Genomic DNA, 21688 nt, shown 5'->3' with positions numbered 1-21688 from the left:
GCACTAATCATATTGATATTGAGTGTGATTGTGTATATAAAGTTATGTTGAAACCCAATTTTGACCCTCCCCCCTAGGAATTAATTCCTGAGCTTCTTAATTTCCAAATAGTTTAGAATAATTAGTTTTATAAAATTCAAATAATTTCCAAAGTCATTTTAAGTAATCTTAGTCGATTTTTATAATTTATATTTTCACACAATTTTTAAAGATATAATTGGTATATTTCATAAATAAATGAAAATCATCTCAAAGATATTTTAATTTTAGTAAGTATTCTATCATATTAGTTTTGTTTTAATTATGGTTATATTTTTTAATCACTAATTTACAATCAAATTAATTATTCTATTTTTGCTAAAATTAAGAAGCTCATTAGTTAATTGATATTAATTCGTGTTATTTAAATTTTAGTCAAATTTCCTAAATTAAATTTAATTTGACAATTCTTAAATTCCAAGACATAATCCATTTCCCCTGAACCCATTAAAGGACCGAATTTTGGGCCCTATTCCAACTTAACTCACCCAACTCTTATTTCCAATTCCCAGCCCAAAAATCTATACATTCAGTAACCCACCTAAACATTCCCAAAACACAACAATACATACAAAGCCACTCCAAAACAGATTCGAATTCAAAATTTAAAAATTCATCCCCTTTTCCCCCTCAAATCGTGTCCTATATCTTTCTCTATATAAATCCTTTTCGCTTTAAGTATTAGGGGTTGGGGGGAGAAAAGTTTGAAAAAAAAAAAAGAGTTGAAATTTTTTGACATTAGAGATAGATAGTAGGAAGAACAAACCATTATTCTTACATTTGAAGTAGTAAAGTTCAGATAAATCTTATGGGTTGCTCATCCGGTTATTCAAGTTTTCCCGTTAGAGTCTTTGGCTTGTGGTGTTGGAAGAAGCTCATCGTAGTTCAGCTGCCCAGAAAAAGGTAACGCCTTCTCCGGCATGATCTTCTTTATTTTTGACATGGTATTTCCAGTGTTGTGAGGTTGTTACCTTTGGTCATGGTTGTGATTATAGTTGAGTTTTGGTAGTTTGAATATGTTAGACTTATGTGACTTCATGATCTAGTTTTAATATTGAGCTTAAAGTTTTCTGTTTTAGCTTCAATTATGTATTTCACTATTCGAGTTTATCTCTTTGTTTTCCTCATTTATTTATTTCTGTGTTGAATTGGCTTTCAACAACATAACCTGCAAGTATTAGTTGTTCTTCATTTAGTTTGTTATTGTTGATGTTGGTTATTCACATAGGTGTAAGGCTTCAGATATTTGTGAATCCTTGTGCACTTCTCGTAAAGCCTAATATGATGTCTATGTCTTTTGGTTTTGACCCTTGATTTGTACCTTCATTGTCAAAATAGTCAGCTCCCCTTTGTAAGTCATCTCCTTGTTCCCTCCAATTTTGTTTTATTGTCATGGTTCAACAAATGTTCGATTTCCGAATGGAAGTTCCTCTTTCTGTGTTCTTTCTCCATTCTATGTGATAAAGCATATCTAATTTGAGTAGAGTTTTGTTTTCAAAATTGTCTTCGCTCAATCATGGTGTTTCATATGATATTGATTGAATTTAATTGTTTTTTGCTCTTACTACTTGTTTATAGACATTTTATTTATTAAATTGGTTGGAGGGTATATATTTGTTGTTGACTGTAAGTAGTCATTAATATGTTTTGGGTTGTTAGTATCATTAGAATTTGTATTCCTCCATTACATATTCACTGTTTGGTCCAAGCAAGCATTTGTTGCATATTAATTTAGTTGTTACGATAAATAGTTTTAGATACATTATTACTCCTATTATCTTTAGGTGCTAATTCGTATTCTCATTTTTTTTTTTTATGTAAATATGCTTGAGTTCTATTTTCCTTTTTCAGCATTTCGAGAGAGTCACAAAGGATCCAACCCTTTCTTTCGAGTCGGTCGGCCCTTGAAACTGATGAACAGGTGTCGGGAAAGCCATACAAGGCTGCAAGTTGACTTCTCAAGTCCCTAAAGCCCCAAAAAAGGGCTATATACCTGATGTATACACCGGTATACGAGGAAAACTAATGAAATTCAGGTGTAAACGCAGCAGAATACAAAAAGGAGAGGAGAGAATGTACAAGATGTTGAATAAATTAGGCTCATATACAGATTAAAATGACTATATACAGTGTGATACTTTTTGTGTATACATCTGGCTCAACAAAGAAGAAAAGGCCTGACTTGGCCCAAATTTGCATCAGATTTGGAATTCGGGCAAAAACTTAAATTTGAATCTACTCTTCCTTTACTCTTACTTATTTATTTATTATGTTAACTAATCATTTTATTTGATTTTGGTCTTTATTTAACTAAACCCCCAAGAGAAGTCATATTTCTGTTCTTCATACTTTAATTAAATATATTTATATGTTTTAATTTATCACTTAGTTTTACTCTTATTATTTTAGTTGGTCTTGCACTTTATGAATTATTCCCTTTTTTTAAAAAAAATTCCCTTTTAGTTCATTCCCCCTTAAAATAATAAAAAATAATAAGTAAGTAAATTAATAAAAAATGAATTTCCTTTACTTTAGTTTGAAATTTGAAAAGTTGTTTCAAAGTCCTTTTAGTCAAATCGCCGGTTAACTTTAAGTTAGCAGGCATTCCGAGCGCCTAATACCTTCTCGGAATGTATAGTGAACTTCGAACCCGTTTTTTTCAAATTGATTTTATCTGTTTAGGTCTTTCTGAAAAGTTGAGTTTTTTCTTGATTTTTGCTAAAAAAATTAAGTGGTGACTCTGTTTTTTTGGAAATTCGATTTCTCTTGAATAATAAGTTTTGTCGATTTTTCGAAAGTTTTTATTTTTCTAGTAAAACAAGTTAAATATGAATTCGAGCTAATTTCCTTAGAGATTGAGGGATCAAATAAGTGACTACTAAAGTAGTGAATGAAGTCTAGGTCTTGTGAGTAATAGTATTCTTATATAAGTAGTGAATTCCTTCCACATGTGATTGGATTTCTATGTCGGACTTGTAAAATCTTAAGGGTAAACTCTTGATGCTCAAAGGACGCACAAACTATTTATCGTATAGATTGTGTGTAATCTATAAAAAGGAGAAAAGTCTTAATTTAAAAATAGGAGTGGGAATAGTTACTCTGTATCTTCTACAACGTACATAAATATTTGTTTTTAACTAGAGAAACTTTATGCTCCAGAGACAGGAGAAGGAAAACAAATTAAAACTGAACACTTTGAAAACTACATTTTTTTAAGAAAAAGACACTAACAAAATATATTTAGTTTGTGAATCATTTACCTTGTTTCATTGAGATTCAAGTTTGGCTTGGAGCAAGTCTTCAAAGAAAAGGATTTTGTCGATCTTCCATTGCAAAAATATAAGGTCTTATGCTCCTTTAAGAATTTGAGACAACTTATTATGTCATGTGGCATATCGGGGCTATATCGGGGGGAGGGGGGGGGGGTAGGCTTAGATAGTCAAGTAGAGGAGTGTTTCTAAAGTTGTCAATAGTTCAGGATGAAACTACTTATTTGCGCCAAATTCCGAGGTATTTTTAATACTTCTTTTTCAAACTTATGCAAATTTCGTCTTTCGTTAGCCTTAGTGTTTGATTGTATTTCGTCATTAAGAAAAAAAATTAATTTTTATCTTTGACTTCTAATGGAGCTCCATATTGAAGTATAATAATAAATACATTACCACATAAAAAGATCAAATATAACTTAACTAAATTTTAACATTGGTGACCGTTCATATAAAATTGAAAAATATTAATTGTGAAAAAATTGTCAAATATATTGCATTTGATATTGTTAAATATTTTTTATATGTGAAATTCATTTATCATTAATGAGAAAAGGAACTACAAAAGCAAAAGTGTAACACCCCTTATCCAAAACTGACCTGTTGACACCAAATTTCGATATGATGGTTTTATACTTTTTGAGTATGTTATTTTAAATAACTCAAAATACATGTTTTTGTCATTTTAATGAAATTTGTTGGTAATCATCCTCTTCTCAAAGTATTAGGATTTTTATCGATTGTTATGTTTATATTATTTTGTCGTAGCCAGACGTTCAAATATTTCTTCATTTTATAAAATTATTATTTCTGTTAAATTGCATTTTTTATATGTAATTGATTACTTTTATTACATTTTTTTCATATTCATTTTTTTTCTCTGTTACATTGTTAATATTCATTTTGATATCCTACGCAGTCTAAAAATTCATTCAAATTCGAATACAATTTACACACAGATATTTTATCAATCGACAATTTTGGAGTCACAACCTCAAGCCCATAACTTGGGCCCATAGTTTTCAACTCCCTATTCTTTTGTCGGGTGAGAGTAACAACATAATTGAAGAAATGAATAAAGCTTGCAAAATAGATTGAGGGTGTGTTTGGTATCAATGGAAACATCTTTCATCGAAAATGTTTTTTTTTTGGAAAATAAGTTGGTTTCTAATGGATTTTATCATATTTGGTTAGTGAGTAAAATATACTTTCGAAAAATATTTTCTAGTGTGTGATTGGTGAATAAAAAAAATTTTAAAAAAATATCTTTTATTTTTTGACAGGAGATCAGAGTAGTTATGATCTGAAAATCAACCCCAATAATCAATCTGACAACTGACCTCGACACTCCATTTGAAACTTGATCCCTACTCCCAACACGGGACCCGACATTTGAACTAGAACCCAACCATGACCATGACCCGATGTCATAACATGATCCCAAGACCAAACCAAGGACCTAACCCCTCTAGAGACCCGACATTCGAACAGGAATACATTCCCGACACCCAAACCTGAACTTGACTCGAGACACGACCCCAACCTCGAATCGAGACCAAAACCCAACTCCCGACCCCAACATCCGACTTAAGATCCAACTTTTAAAACGAAATCCAACCCCCGATATTCGACTTGAAACCAAACCCCCGACTTCTACCCAGTACTTGACACCGACCCGACCCTGACCTTGACACCTTACTTGGCCTAAACCTCGACCCTGACCTTGACACCCTACTTGGCCTAAACCCCAACCCTGACACCCAACTCTAACGTGAAGACCTAACCTCGGCCTCAACTTGCCACCTTACTCGAGACTTGACCCCAACCCTGACCTCGACATGACACCCGACCCCACCCCGAGACCCTCAAACCTGACCTTGACTCAATATCTCATTCGAGACACAACCCCAACCTTGACCTTTGACCCATCCGAACCCCGATCCGATAATTGAAGTCGATCTAAGACCCAAACACGACCCGATACTTGAACCTAACTTTGACCTGAGATCCGACCCAACCGTGACCTTGACACCTGACCCGAGACCTGACCAACCCTGACCCTAATCCGAACATAACCCCGACCCCGACACCCGACCTCGAGACTCAACCCTAACCTTCACTTGAGACCCGGCCTCGCCCCTACCCGAGGTCACAACCTTTCATAAAAATCATAATTTTTCATAAAAGTCATAACTCTTCATTTTTCATTTACACCTTTTAAAAATCAACACGTATTACGTAACCCGATGGTGTATATTGAGCGTATTAATCACTAATATAATTGAGTCTTTCCGGCATCCTTCCATGAAATTGCTTTAGATATCTCAAGCTGAAGTTATATGTATTCATGAATCATCAAGGGACAGGAAATATTTAATATACACGTTGAAGTTGCTTTCTATTAAAAATATGGTAATACATTGGTAAAACATTACTCTAGCCTCTTTCCCCAATTCATGTCAATGTTTCATTTTTTTAAGAAGTCATGATTAATTTTTTAAATTGTAATTAATATACTAATTGAATTTAATATAATAACCTCGTTGACTACGTTTCTGTGGTCATTTTAAAACAAAAAACAAAAAAAAACTCAAGCTAAATTCAAACTTGCAACCTTAAAGTATACTGGGTCAAAATCGTTAAACCACACATTGAATTATGTTACACATTTGTTTAGTTTATATTTATTGATACCTTTGATTCTATACTTGTTTGACAACATTTTACCACATATTGAATTATGTTGCATTTTGGTCTAATTTATATTTATCGATGCATCAAACTTATACTTGTTTGACGATATTTTCGATGGGGGGTTACGCGTAAGTGACGTTCGGCTTGGTTCGCCTCATAGCGTGAGTTATAACTTTTGTCACGTTAATATAATTAAAAGAAGTACAGAATATTGATAAAGATTAATATAATTTGACTTGATCTTGAGAAATGAAAATAGGAGAGAGGGAGTAATAAATAGAGACAAAAACAAAAGATTTTTGCATTCATCTTTACTTAATTATGTATATAAGATTGAAACAACAAAAATATTTAGGTTAATGATTTGGCAGATGGCGCTTGTTCTTCTTTGGCTTTATGTTCCTTTTCTTTAACTACTCCTAGAGCAGGAATCGGCAATTCATGTTCATGTATCACATACGTGTAGTTCCGATCGTAGAACCAATCAGCTAATGCCTTTGATAAAGTCTGCGTATATTAAACAATCAAATTATATATATATATATATATATATGTATACGTATGTACGATAACAATTTCTCTTTCTTTTTTTTTTGACAAGACAATTATAACAAGACATAAATTAAATACGTACCAAGTTGTTAATTGTGGTGATATTTAAAGGAGACCACCAATATTGGACTTGGCTATGATGATTGAATGAATCAATGAAAACTCCTTTTAATTTTGGATTAGTTGGTTTGGGCAAAGCATTCAAGAATCGCGATCTAAACTCTGAAATATATTGAATTCACAAGTATTAATAAATTACTTTTACATAATTAATTGAAAATATATGTTTTTAACTCATTGATATGTTTATAGTACTGACCTAAGAAGGTTTGGTTCGTAGCTGCTGTGCAATTTGAATAACCAATGCAAGTATTTATCCCATTAGCTATACTACTGTTTATCTGCAAAACAACTCATGCACATTAGTTGAAAGTAACACATATTTAGAAATCTTTTGAATTCATGAAATCAGCTTGACATTTTACATATATTTTATATCACTCTCTCCGCCTACTTTTAATTGTCATACTTCCCTATTTTAAAAGTCAAGTTATAAGAACTTCAATTAACATTTTATAATGTATTTTTTCATCATATTGATACGCAAAAAAAAAAGATTTATAGTATTTTTCATATAGTTTTTGAATTTTGTTTAAAATATCGAATTAATGAAATCTAATTTATCTATGAAAATTAATCAAATTGACATTCGAAAAGCATAACACGACAATTAAAAGTGGACGGATGGAACACTATAGTAAGTAGGCATATAGAAAATACTCCCTTTGTTCCGATTTATATAACATATTTTGTTTTTCAAGAGTCAAATAATTTAAATTTGATCAAGAATTTGCTCATAGAATCTTCAAAATTTTAAAATGAAATTCATATATTTTGTAAAATACGTAAAAAAAAGTACTATAAATCACAATAATTGATAATTCAAAATATTTAAAAGATATATAAAGAATTTATGATTAAAGATAAGCTTATTTGAATTTCGACACATGAACTCAGATGGATGTAATTACCTGATATTTATCATATGCTGAAGAGGCAATGAAAAGGGGTGTCTTGACATATTGTTGCATGTTCTCTGGGAAGAAGCACTGCATAATCATATATACAAAATATATAAATTGTTGTGTTTAGTTTAGTGGTAAAAGATTAACACCATAATATAATTATATTATACCAATTCTGGACTCATCTTTGAAGTGCATTCTTTAGGTAACGCTTTGGCAGATCCCTACAATAACTCAGATAAATAATAAGTAACTTATAATGATAAAGACATAAAAAGATGGAAATAATTAACTAGTGAAGGTGAGGATTTCTTAATTACATGTAAAGTAACAAGTGATGTATAAAGTTCTGTAAAATTTGTAAGAAAAGGCTCCTTGCTGTCAATAGAAAGAGAGACAAAGTTAGATTGAACGTATATAACAATATTCTCAGACAGACTATAAATATTTATTTATGTTTTAAAAAATGCAACTTACGGGTTGATAAAATAACCAGCATCATTCATACATTTGACTCTAGGAGTATTTGGCAATAATGTACGGAAATAATCACAATATAACATTGCTGGAAATCCTCCTGCAGAACTTCCACTAAGAAGAGCCTGCAATTATTTATAAATAAATATGATGAGTCTTCTAATTATTGCTTTATATAATTTTAATTAAAGTTTACTTACACTTTTGGCCGTTTTTAATCCTTTTTCTAAAAGTTCATCCAGCACTGCCTTAAATATTCTTGCACCTCTGAAATGAAGTTTGGTAGCCTAACATACAAGGAAGTTGTTATATGTTACGTTACATGAATAATAATTATGTCTGTAAATTTAAATTAAAATTTAAGTAAGGACGTACGGGATCGACGTATTCGACATCACCGGTGAAGCCTCCACCATCACAGTATCTAATAAATACTTTGTTCCAATTATAGAATTCTGCAAATCATATATAAATATTATTATGTTCAACTATATATATAATAATTAATTAAGTATGATGAGCAGCTAATTAAGAAATTAACCTGGATTTCCACTTTGATTTTTGCTAAACATTCCTGTAAACCACCATGAACCCATAACATTGGAAGAACCAAGATCAGATTTGGAACGGTCTAGACAAGCTTCAACGTCTCTGCACCATTCTCCCCCCTCATAACAACAATTAATAATGTCAAAATTGAAGCAAAATAATTCTTCCAAATATATATACTATGCAGAGGCAGAGCCAGAATTTTTAAATAAGGGATTCAAAATCTATAAATAGATTGTCGAAGGGGATTCGACGTATATAAACTTATTTTAATCATATATATATAGTTTTTAATTTTCTGGATTTCGGCTTCATCTGCCCCTAACTATATCCATAATAAATTAGGGGGCGCAAAATTAGGTCATACCGAAAGTTGAACCAGCCAGGTTTCGGCTCCATCTCCAAATCCTGGTTCAAAATGATAAGCTGGAGGTGATCCATCCAAGCACACTGCCACAATATAAAAAACAAGTTTATTAACAAAAATTTTAGTATATCTTACATTAATTTTTTTTAAAAAATTAATAATGAAATCAACCTGCTCCTTTTGACACAGCATTTTTAACGATTGTTTTTGAGACATGATATGCCTCAGGTAAGTAATTTTCGTTTGCAGATGACACAGTATTGATAATAGCCAATGAACAAATAGATAAGCATAAAACTTGAAGGTATGTGTTGGCCATCATCATCCTATAACACATAATAAAACAACAAAGGAAAATGAATAGCTCAGCATCATATCATGAATATACAAAGTACATGTTTGAGAATAAAAAATAAATAAATAAATAAAAGCTCTCCACACCTACTTTTTAATATATTTGTTGTAAAATTTATTTGTTTATCCTTCCCAGATTTTGATCTATATATAACATTTTATGGAGATAACTTTATGGTTAAACGGAAAAAAAGGTAGATGGAAGATGAGAAAAATACTAGCACCACAAATTTTTTGTAACCACAAGATTTTTTATTTGCATGAGGTTGTTATATGAGAAGTTTATGGAACACATTGTTATTTCTTACACGTGTGATTCCAAATTTAACTACTTCAAAAATATATATATTATTAAGAAAGAAACACTATAAATCAATTAATTGGACCTTCCTGGAAGATTGTGAACTAGTACAAATGCATACGATATTATTATATTATAAGTATAATTGTACATTGAAAAAGGATTGAGGTTCATGATTAGTAAAATACTAGATCTGATTATATTTATTCAAATCTAACTTAGAAATATGCTTAAAATCTGAAATAACAATAAACATTTTTGAATAACCATATAATTTAGATGGCATAGCTTCGGTCACTTATTGACAAAAGTCAAAAGCAAGAGGCAATCCTAAAGAATCGCATACTGCAACCATGAATCACGATGGTCACTTTTGATAAATGATTCCAGAAGGAATTTGCTAATAAAAGCACAATAACATGTAGCTACCAACATTATCAAGTAAAATCTTGGTTACACATGAAAATGACTACCCAGAATTCCTTTAGCATGAAACTTACACATTTCACAATGCTTAACCTCCTATCTTCAACACCAATTTCTTGTTGATACATAACTCCTGCTTGGAATGTCAAAAAGAAAAACTCAACAATCAACTAAAATAGCATCTCAGGACATTCAGATGTGCATAAAATTTTGAAATTCCAAAAGTCTAACACCATCGGTTATGACAGAAGTTTCTGCCCCATATAAATTTTCGTTTCTTCTGCTCCATTCCACTATATATATAGAGAGAGAGCGAGTAGGGAGCTGCTAACTTATCATTTTGAAATTTATTTCAACCGTGAGTTATACCTTGCTTTTAAGGGAGAAACGAAGATGAACAACATTATAATACGTGAAAAATGAGAGAAGGGCCTCTTGTTGTATATAACAAAGATAAGGATATGATAATAACTCTACTTACTTTGAAAGAATTCATAGCAGTTGGAAGGAGCTTTGCACAGAATGCACGACAGAATATTTCGTAACAATATGATTCCTTGTAGATATTTTATATAGGAGAAAGAGAGCTTGAGCTTTATTTCTAGCAAAACACATGTAAATGATAAAAATACAATCCAAATTCTTGATGCAACAATTGAGTGGAGCAATAAGCGAGATGAATTCAAGAGAGAATCAAGGTGATATCATTTCAGGTTTATATCGATGGTGTTGTCCCGAAAGCTAATACATTAATCAACATAAAGGTGAACATTCACCTAATTTCATCTTCTAGGTTAAAGAATTTTAGCACAATCCATGATCACAAGTGCATCTCGATGGAATACTTTCATTTATTTATCATACGTTTAAATTATATGATGCATGTCGCTAACATGTTGAACAAAAGGGTTATTGAAAATGTCGCTCGAATTCATTAGAGACATAGACTAGAAGTTTACAAGTTCACCAAAATCCTTTTGTTAGTAGAGAAAAAGCCATGTGTGACGATTGCTCGGATGTTAAGCACCTCTCACTACCAATTCGAGTCACCAAGGGAGCAAAAGGATGGGAGCTCCTAGGGGAGGGTAAAATAAAAAAGCCACGTGTAAATTTTGTGAAATAGCCACGAGGGAAGGGGCTGAGGCTGCTTTCGCTATAATTTAAGGGTCATTAGCATAAATGTTTCAAGGAGTAGTAAAGTGAGCGAGAAAACAAAAATGATCCTTACTGTATGAGTAATGCTTTATTTTGGTTCTTAATGTATTTCATTATATTGAAATGATCCTTAATGTATAACAAAGGTGGTCATTTTTTTCCTTAATATATTTTACTTAATTGAAAATGTATAACAAAAGGTGTTCATTTTGATCCTTTATTTTAAATCTAACAGATTTTATAAAAAATATATATATTAAATTCAACTATGAATCATACGGGGCTAACAAAGTCCACCGGTAGTCTTCTTCGTTAGTTTATTAAAGAAAAACTCCTTGAAATATAATACCATTGTCTCTATTTTCTCTTAATAAAAGAAATATTATTTTCTCTTGCTTAAAAAAAATGGATATCAGGTTGGTGGAATAATATTTTAGGAAAGATAAAGAAAGAGAGAAATGGTGTTAGTTTTTTGGAGTTCTTTCTTTAGAGCTAACAAAGAAGACAACAATGGTGATAATATTAGCAACATAAGGTCCATAGTTGAATTTAACACATTTTTTTTACAAATCTGTTTGATTTTAGAGTGAACGATCAAATGAACACATTTTGTTATACATTAAGGACAATTTCAATAAAAAATGAACACAATTGTTATATATTAAGGACAATTTCAATCCAACATGAACACAATTGTTATATATTAAGGACTATTTCAATCAAGTTAAAAAAATATTAAGGACCAAGTATTAAGGACTATTTGGTCATTTTCTCTAAAGCGAGCAGGAGATAGTAACAAACAATTTGTGTGCACGCACTCAAATGGCCTGAGAGTTGCCTTTGGTTTCTGCATATCTGAAACTTAATTGGAATAAACTACCGAGTTGCTCCTCGCCCTTCATCACTCTCTACATTCGACCCTTGTCATTAGTTAGGTTGTGCTTACCTTCCTTTCCCTTTGGCTTTTCAAAGTTAAGGTCCCGATCCATTTTCCCTTTTTCTGGCTTAACTCCCCTGCTCCCTTTCCTTCTCTCAATTACAACTCCAATCACTGATTTTTAAAAGATCCAAAGTTCTTTTATAAATCTTAAAGCTCTGAAATACAGAGAGTTTAGTTTTTAAAAGCTTTCTTCGTATATTTGTAGTTGTCTTTTTTACTTCAAAAACTGCAATGTAATAGCTACTATTAAGTAAGTAATGACACAAAAAATATAACAATCATATTACAAGAGTATAAATTTCATCTTGAGAAAATAAAATTATTCACCTTATTATTGTCAAGCAGTGGTAACCTTTTCAATTTGAGTGGTAGCACAACTAAATCTATTGCAGTATCAAAAGAATTCAACTGTGTGTCACATTTTTCGACTTTGAAGATATGCAAGTACCATTCATATTTTTTTAAAAACGAGGCATGGGATGGAAGAAAATGAAATTTGTAACTTACATGCTTGGTGTTTCCTGATACTGCCACCGAGTTCATCGAATTTGTACTTCATTGCCTCCGAGTTATTGTACAAAGATGAAATGTTCAGTTGTTTTCTAAAACAACCTATTTTTCAATTTTTCTTTAATCCCATATAGCTAACTAAAAGGATTTCAAACTGCTTTTTTATACCCTAATTAGAGTATCAAAGGTGTAGAAAGAACATCAGGGTTCTTACACACAAGAAAGCAGCCAGAACAACATAGAATATCATAATTGGGTTTATCGTGAAAAATCATCTTACACCTATTTGTGACGAAAGAAGTCAAAAATTTGGATATAAATAAAATAGCGGCATAAACATTGTAGTAAAATTTCTAAAAGTAATTGCAACGCTTTACGTATGAGCATTTGAAAAGGAATGACATTGCTAAATTTTATTATACAAGTTTTCTATCTCATATATAGGTATTTTGAAAAAGGATCATATTGTAACTATTATTAAAAAATCGTTCCTACCCCTTTTCCCTATCTCTTACCTGAATTGATAGAGGACAAATTCATTCTTTTTTTCTCATAAACATAGTCCTATTTTGGATGCTAAAAATCATTTTTCAACTCACAAAGTTGTACACTGTTTCAGGTTTACCAGCAAATATCTACCAGTAACTATTGGTAGAGACATGTACTGATACAATTTTTCTGCAGGATGCAACACTGATCGAAATCCAGGATTAATACCACTTCTGATACCACTATACTAACAACTGGTCAACTAACAAACACATTACAATCCCCAACTCCAAATGTTGAACTAAATATTTTCAGAAAAACAAAAGAATTTCAACTACAATTATTTTATAAATTTGGACTATAAAAGAAATTAATTATAAGAAGGATACAGAAATAGTGAAATATACTCATTATTATCCAGGATATCTTAAGTTAAGAAATGTTCTTGATAAGTGATAACTCAATAGCCAATTATTTTTTTTATTTAAGAGGGAAAGCAGATACTGTCAAATATGAGAATTTTCAAAATTAGTGCCAAATTTTGGATACGGGTTTTCAAAAATTAGTAAAAGTACCGATGGCAATTGATGGGGAAGAGGCAAGAAAGTCTGCCATTGCAACGATTGTCGGAGAAGAAGCAAGAAAGTCTTTCATTGTAGCGATTGTTGGAGAAGAGGCAAGAAAATCCGGAGAGGGAGGAGTAGGGATAGTCGATGATGAAGAGAAGTTGTTACATCTATTTCTTTTCTTTCTTAGAGATGAAAAAGAACAAGTAAAAGATTGTCTCAAAATAGTACTCCCTCTGTTATTGAACTCTACCTATATATCATTGTCCACAAAACAAAGTAGTGAATCGTAAATATCAGTTAGGAGCCATGAGAGCTCTAAATTACATGAGAAAATACTCTAGGACAAATAGAGTACAACTCATCTAAAAAGATCAAATAGGTTATCAGATGTACCTTAATCCAGAACATAAATAGTAGGTCACTACGATTAACATTAGTATTTCCAAAATGTAATCTGAAAAATTTTACACAAATATAGGTGAGTGAAAATGAACAAAAGACCACTTCTAATTTCGTGCATGTAGAATTGATCAGTGCATTGGAACTTACCAACTCTATTGCAGAATAATACCAAATGTATAATAGAGGCATAATAAATAAAGATATCATTCAAGCGGATAAACTTTAATACCTTTACTGTTGTTGTAAGAGTATCTTATGGTGCTCAAGTTGAACCTTTGAAATACCAAGGTTGTTAGCACCTGAATATTGAAAATGGAAAAAATCAGATTGTAGATATTGAGAAAAAGGCATAATTGTTAATAGATCATGCAATGATTCTTCAGTCAATTTATGTTCCCTATATGAGAGCACATTTACAGAACTGGCCACTGGACTAAAGAACAGAGTAATTGCAGCATATACAGGAGACCTGCAAGATACCTTGTTTCCTTTCATTGACATTTCTCTTACAGTCAAGAAAATAAAGTAGTGTGTGTTGTAGAAATTTATATATTAAGATTGCTCAAAGCATGTGCAACGTGAATCCTGCAAGATTTTAATCACGTACCGATATGTTCTTAAACACATAACACATGTATATTACAACTGAGCAGGTCAATCTCAAAAAAAAATAGAGCAAAAAAAGTTAGCAATTATAGATTTGAATATCATTCATCCGGCTAAACCTGTATCTTCTGACCACCATGTCTCTAAGTTCCTCACGTGTGTATCAACTTCATAAAGCTGTGAATAATTACATAATTTTAGACTCACCATAGGCCAGATCAAGCTTGTTTGAGGGAATTACTAAGCCATCACTTTGAGAAAGTTAAGCTTCAAGAGTAGGTTAGCTTTTACCTCGTTGCACAGATCCCTGGCTAGTTTGGCATGAGCAAGCTTCATATTTTGTTGGGCTTCTGCTTTCTCCTCTTCTCGTCTTTTTTTTATGGAATAAATCAAGAAATTAAAAGATGAACATACAATATTTACAGGTAAAATATGAAGTATTGAAACACAAGCTTCATTATGTTAAGAAATTATGGAAGCCATACCAAAGAACAGAATTGTCCAAAGTAATAGTTACCTTCTCATTTAACTTTTGGCAGAAGTTGTAAACATTTCTCCTCAAATTTTTCTAGTAATATTTTCTCCATCAGATGAATATCACTCTTTCCATCATTGTACTCCATTGTGTTCTTGACAGCAGCCTAACATCAACACTAATCTCTATGACACGCTTATACCTGGAACCATCTTTGGCCTCCATTTGGTTCTTTATTGTACTTAAGTCCATGGGTCTGCGTTCATCAAAGAATGACTTAGTAGCTACATGTGATCTCTGGATGACGCTGGTTAAGATTTCAATTCTAGAATCAGTTGTCTGATTTTGTTATATGCTTTAAAGTTTTTGTTGCAGGCCATCGATTTATGTCTATATATTAGACAAAAGCTCAAGAAGTTTAATACACATATCACATTATTGAGAAGAATATAGGAAGAAGGAAGAGAGTCTGATTAACAAACGTCTTCTTTCGAGCCCAATCAATTTTTGAGATGATCTTTTCTCTAAAATAGTGAGTTTGTTTCAATTTTGTATATTCTCTTGTTGCCTTGTCCAGTATATTAGTCGAAGCAATTAGCATGATTCCTCAGTATTTTTTGCATACATATAAATTATTGAATCTCTTTGACAAAAGATAGGATTCTTGTGTACTGATAGAGGTGGTTCAAAAATTGCTTTAAGCTTACAATTTTAAATTTCAGGTCTGACGTCTTACATTTCTCAAAATTTCATTGTAGGCATTTGAGACTTAGGGTTGGAACCTTCAAAGATGAAATTGAAAGCTGAAAACTTGATTCGGTGGAACACATTGGATTGAAATTTCTTTGGTGAAAAACTTCGCATTCCATCATTGTTGAATCTTGGGTTTCAAATTGAATTTTTCTTTGTTATTGACAACTAAATCTAACTTGGTGATGATAATTTAAGATTAAATTTGTCAATATGTTGTTAGCACTGGTGATAATTGTTCAAGTCTCCCTTCATTGAGGAGGTACTCTTTTGAGAAACTTCAGGTCTGGAATTCTTTGTTGATAAAGTTGAGTGGGATCAAAAACGCAAAAAATATAAATAAATCAAACAAAGGTAAATCGAAAATTGAAAAAATGGAAGGAACAGATAAAACTTCAACCAAATATTAAAAGGAAAACATACCTGGCTATTGGCGACTCACTGATTTTTTGGAGAAGATGAAGCGAAGAGTTGCTAACGCAAGTTGTGTCGCTGTGACTTTTTTTGCTTTTTTTTTTGGTAAACGATAGAGAGAACCGGATTCTTCTAGACTAACATCACAATTACTAATTTGCCCTTACGTGAACCTAATATTATAAAATTATCCTTGATCGTCATTGCTCTTCACTCTTTTATATAATAAAAATATTAACAGTATACGTGAAAAATTTTACAATCCTAGCGCAATCAATAATATTTGTGTAATTCCCAATTGATCAGTTGACACTTAAATGATGAATTTACTTTTTTACCTCTTTACTATCTCTCTCCTACTCACCTCTTTTTCTTTTTTCTTTTTTTTTTTTCTTTTTACTCCTAATGAAATCTCATTCTCAAAACATAATTAAATAATTAATATATTTGATTTAAAAATTATATAGATAAAGTACATTTTTTGTTAAAATAACTAAAACACTTAAAAATTGTTAACATTAAAAAAAACTTATTTTTCAATATATTTTATAAAAGAAAATTAACTCAAAATACAAACTATAATCTCATAAACGTTTTAAAATTTTATAAAGGTTAGGCAGGTCACAATAAGTCTTTCAAATTAAAACTTACTATGCTTAATTTAGTCTTTGGGAATCAATCGATTTCATATAATTTTAAATTAACTACTCATTATATTATTATTATTATTATAATAATAATAATAAATTATTATTATTATTATTATTATTATTATTATTATTATTATTATTATTATTATTATTATTATTATTATTATTATTATTATTATTATTATTATTATTATTATTACTGAGCCCTACTTGTGTTTTTCTTGTTTCCTTTTATGAAGTCCAGTGAGTGTACCAGCGACTTTGACTCGCCTTCAGCTCTAGCCATTCTCAAACATATCAGGTTCTAGTTTGAGCTACTCATTCGAGCTCGTGTTAGATTCTCTCAATAATGACATTATGTCCTTAGTTTTCGGACATAAAATATTTTGTTTAATTATTTTGGTGTCTTTAATACTCTTAGACTTAATATTTAAAAATTAGATGTCATTAATGTGATGATTTTCAGATTTTGGGAATGACATATAGTAGGTTATAATGAATATGTGTTTCTTATACTAATGAGATTTAAGCTTCCGCATTATGGTTAGTAATTTGTAAGGTGAATGATTAATATATGTTGGGGTTTAATTCATTGGTTCGCCCACCTAGGAGGTTAAGTGGGGAGTCACTCATGACTCATTTGGGTCGTGATAGACTTGCTATTATTATTATTATTATTATTATTATTATTATTATTATTATTATTATTATTATTTTTAGTAATAATAATAATGATAATAATAATAATATATCATTCAGCCTTAATATTATTAGAATTTATTTTTCTTATCTTTACTTACATTCACTTATATAATATATATTTTTCAGTAATTTTATATTAAGTATTAAAAAAAATATAACTAAAATTAAGAAAAATAACAAATAATCTCTATTAAGAAAAAAATTATAAATATAGGAACTAAAACAGAATTTAAAAAATTATGGAAAATTAAATTTGAAATAATTTGTTTTTTTAGATGCTACTAATTGAGAAAACACAACGCATTTTTAGTTAATTTGATATTATTAAAATTATTGAATGATACTCCCTTCATTTCATGTTAATGAATTGTTGACGTATTTCACACTCTTGAAGAAAAGAAGATTAATACATAAATTAGATATATCTATTTTTATCCTTATTAATTATTGTCAAATTTATGATTAAAATAACTAAACATTAATTAATAACTAATTCCAATACGAACTAATGAAGAATAAAATTGGAAGAATATTTTAAAAGTGGTCTAAGAAATTGAATAATTAAATTAATTTGAAAAATAAAAAATGAAAAATATCTCAACAATTCAACTAATATAAAATGAAAAATGTCTCAGTAATTCAGTCTTAAAAAACATTTTTAGTTATTTGGGATTAAAAAAAATTGTTAATATTTTTATTCAAGATATCAACATCTTAAGAAAATGGATAAAAGAATATTTATTAGGAGTAGAAAAAATAAAAAAAAAATGTGAGAAAAGAGGGGTAAGTAGGAGAAAGATGCTAAAAAGGTAAAGAAGTGGACTCATTATTCAAGTGTAAAATAGTCAATTGAGGGTCACACAACTTTTGTTGTGACTCTACCAATATTGTAAAAAATTTCGTGCAATCTAGTACTTCTTTTGTCCCAATTTATGTGATATATTTTATTTTTTGAGAGTCCAACGATTTAAGTTTGACCGAAATGATGCATGAAATCTTTAATTTTTTAAAATGAATCACTACTAAAAAAAGGCCAAAAAGAGACCTAGAAATGGAGACCTCAAAAATAGGTCAATAATAAGAGACCCATGAGGTCGCTATTTAAATTAATATCTTTTAATTTTTTTTTTAATGTAGGAGAGACCTCGTGAGGTCAATTTAATGAATATTTTTTTTTTTTACCTGACTTATTTAAAAATTTTAAATTTTTAATCTAATTCTCATAAAATTAGAGACCTCATGAGGTCTCTAAATTTTTAACTATTCAATTAAATTAAATTATTATTTTTAATTTAACAAGTAGAGACCTCATGAGGTCTATACTTGTTAAATTAAAAATAATAATTTAATTTAATTGAATATTTAAAAAGTTAGAGACCTCATGAGGTCTCTTAAACAAAACCAAAAACCTAGCCAAAATTAAAATAGCTCTCTTTCTTCCCTCTCTCTTAATTTTTCGTCGACCGCCTCTCTCTCTTTCTCACTGACCTCGTCGACCCTATCTCTTTCTCGTCGACCCTCTCTCTGTATCGTCTCTCTTTCTCGTCGACCCTCTCTCTCTGTGTCGACCCTCTCTCTCTGTATCGTCCCTCTCTCTCTCATCGCTCATCGCCAGCTCTCCGCCGCCAGCTCTCCGCCGCCAGCAGTCGTGCTTCAGCAGGTGGAGGTCGCGCCGCCTCCATCTCCGCCATTTGCAGTCGCCTCAGCAGCAACAGTTGCAGTCTGCTGAAAGCCCAAGGTTTGAACGCCACCCCCCTCTTTCCTTCTTACTGTTTTTATGGTATTAAAAAAAATTGGAGCTTTGGACTGATTCTTGATGTGAAATTTCTACAGGGCAGCTGCTGCATTGATGATGGGTGATGACATGCACAAATTGAGCAGAAGTCGTTTTGAAAGAGGGAATTTTGGACTGAATGGTGGAGTTGGAATAACAAATCCAGGTTCAAGGCAAATTTACTTGACATTTCCAGCTGATAGTACTTTCAAAGAAGAGGATGTTTCCAATTATTTCAGGTATTATTGGTTTGAAAAATTCAATGTATTAAAGTTGTTCCCCTCATTTTGAAGTTTTGGTTTCTTTAATCTTGTTATTCTTGATTTTCTAGCACTTATGGGCCTTTTCAAGATGTGAGGATTCCATATCAGCTAAAGAGGATGTTTGGTTTTGTTACATTTGTTTATCCGGAGACTGTGAAGACCATTCTTGCCAAAGGAAATCCTCATTTTGTATGTGATGCTAGGGTGCTTGTCAAGCCTTACAAAGAGAAGGGCAAAGTCCCAGAGAAGTTTAGGTATTAATCCTTTTTATCACAACTACTTACTTATTGTGAAGTTTATATTCTTTATATTGATTAATTTGATGTTGGGATTGAAATTGCAGGAAGCAACACCAACAGCAGATGGAGAGGGGAGAATTCACTGGATGCGGTAGTCCTACTGGTCTGGACTCCAGTGATCCTTATGATCTTCAGCTTGGTAAGTAACAACATTTTGGAATGTGATGGCTCCTCAAAAGTTTCAACTTTTAATGCTCTACTTTACTTATTGTGATTTACTAGGTGCAAGAATGTTTTACAACACTCAAGATGCGCTGTGGAGGAGAAAATTGGAAGAACAAGCTGATCTGCAACAGGCAATTGAGCTCCAAAGCAGGAGATTGCTGAATTTACAGCTTCTTGATGTCAAAAGGAGCAACCATCATCGTGCCCTTTCCATGAGTGCTGTTATCCCATCCCCACCGCATTCTCCAGGCTTCTTCAATCAAAATATGGTTCGCTCCACAGACTTTGGCAGCCGAGAAGGTATATCTTGAGTTTTGCTTCAATAGTCCAGATAGATATTGCACTCAATTGAAATGGGTGGCATAGTTAATAGAAATGAGGTTTTAGGCTAAAAGTTGAGAATGAAGATGTTGATATTTGATGTTTGTTTTGTTGCAGATAATGGTTTTGCACTCAATTATGGATCATTTTGTTAACTTTATAATTTTGTGATGGGAATTATTTGTTTTGTGAATACATGATAACGTTGGAATGTATTATATAACTTATGGATATCATGGTTTTTGTTTAATATATAATTATGTTGAAGTGAGTTGCAATTGAGTTGATAAGAGAATATTTAGTAAATGTATTGCTTCAATTGAGTTTTTGAAGCTCTTTGAGTTTGATTTGGGTACTGAATTAAAATGACAGGTGATGAGAAGCCGCAGAAATAATAATTTTCTGCCAGTTTTTTTCCAGAAAAAGAGACCTCATGAGGTCTCTTTTTTGCATTAATTTTCCAGATATTTCATAATAGAGACCTCATGAGGTCTCTTTTTTGCATTAATTTTTCCAGATATTTCATAATAGAGACCTCATGAGGTCTCTATTTACCATTTTCTATTTTATAAATGCAGAAAAGAGACCTCATGAGGTCTCCCTTTTGTATTAATTTTTTCAGCTATTTCATAATAGAGACCTCATCAGGTCTCTAATTAACATTTTATATTTTATAAATGCAGAAAAGAGACCTCATGAGGTCTCTTTTTTGCATTATATTTTCCGTAAATTTCATTATGGAGACCTCACGAGGTCTCTAAAAATAAATGCAGAAAAGAGACCTTATGAGGTCTCTCCTTTAAAATAATATAAAATTAAATTAAATAATATCTTAGCGACCTGATGAGGTCTCTTTATTAAAATATAAAATTAAATAATATAATAAAATTGTGACCTCATGAGGTCTCTATATAAAAAATATAAAATTAAATTAAATAATACAATAGTGACCTCATGAGGTCTCTTTTTTTTAAAAAATCAGATAATTTGTTGGTGACCTCGTGAGGTCTCCGTTTGGCGACCTCATGAGGTGTCTGTAAAAAAGTGACCTGCATTTTACTGACCTACCGTTGAGGTCTCTTTTTCGGTCTCTTTTTCCCGAAAAGAGACCTCGTGAGGTCTCTTTTCTAGGTCTCTTTTTGGGCTTTTTTTAG

The 21688-nt window shown here is 31.3% G+C and overlaps 2 protein-coding genes and 1 long non-coding RNA gene across 3 annotated transcripts; 2 read left to right on the top strand and 1 right to left on the bottom strand.

Moving 5' to 3' along the window:
• The first annotated feature begins 700 nt into the window (after positions 1-700).
• Positions 701-2345, top strand: LOC107013839. The gene is made up of 2 exons (XR_001456156.2): positions 701-942; positions 1891-2345. It is a non-coding gene; the product is annotated as an uncharacterized LOC107013839 (long non-coding RNA).
• A 3927-nt stretch (positions 2346-6272) lies between these two features.
• Positions 6273-9460, bottom strand: LOC107013013 (pectin acetylesterase 11-like). The gene is made up of 13 exons (XM_015212995.2): positions 9415-9460; positions 9141-9295; positions 8970-9052; positions 8595-8721; positions 8429-8508; positions 8254-8340; positions 8054-8178; positions 7897-7954; positions 7747-7800; positions 7583-7660; positions 6871-6952; positions 6634-6773; positions 6273-6506 (listed from the first exon to the last, which is right to left on the bottom strand). The coding sequence occupies exons 2-13, from the start codon at positions 9292-9294 to the stop codon at positions 6351-6353; spliced, it is 1224 nt and encodes a 407-aa protein (XP_015068481.1). The 5' UTR covers position 9295; positions 9415-9460; the 3' UTR covers positions 6273-6350.
• Positions 9461-19202: 9742 nt separating this feature from the next.
• On the top strand, positions 19203-20767 carry LOC107013429 (zinc finger CCCH domain-containing protein 53-like). Its single transcript, XM_027915352.1, has 6 exons — positions 19203-19450; positions 19546-19725; positions 19818-20003; positions 20093-20187; positions 20271-20513; positions 20652-20767. Exons 2-6 carry the CDS (start codon positions 19562-19564, stop codon positions 20687-20689), a joined length of 726 nt encoding a protein of 241 aa, XP_027771153.1. The 5' UTR covers positions 19203-19450; positions 19546-19561; the 3' UTR covers positions 20690-20767.
• Positions 20768-21688: the final 921 nt, after the last annotated feature.

This window comes from Solanum pennellii, chromosome 3 (assembly GCF_001406875.1).
Source record: "Solanum pennellii chromosome 3, SPENNV200".
Classification (NCBI taxonomy): Eukaryota; Viridiplantae; Streptophyta; class Magnoliopsida; order Solanales; family Solanaceae; genus Solanum; species Solanum pennellii.
Note: the sequence above shows the minus strand (reverse complement) of the source record. Positions and strands in the feature narration are given on the sequence as shown.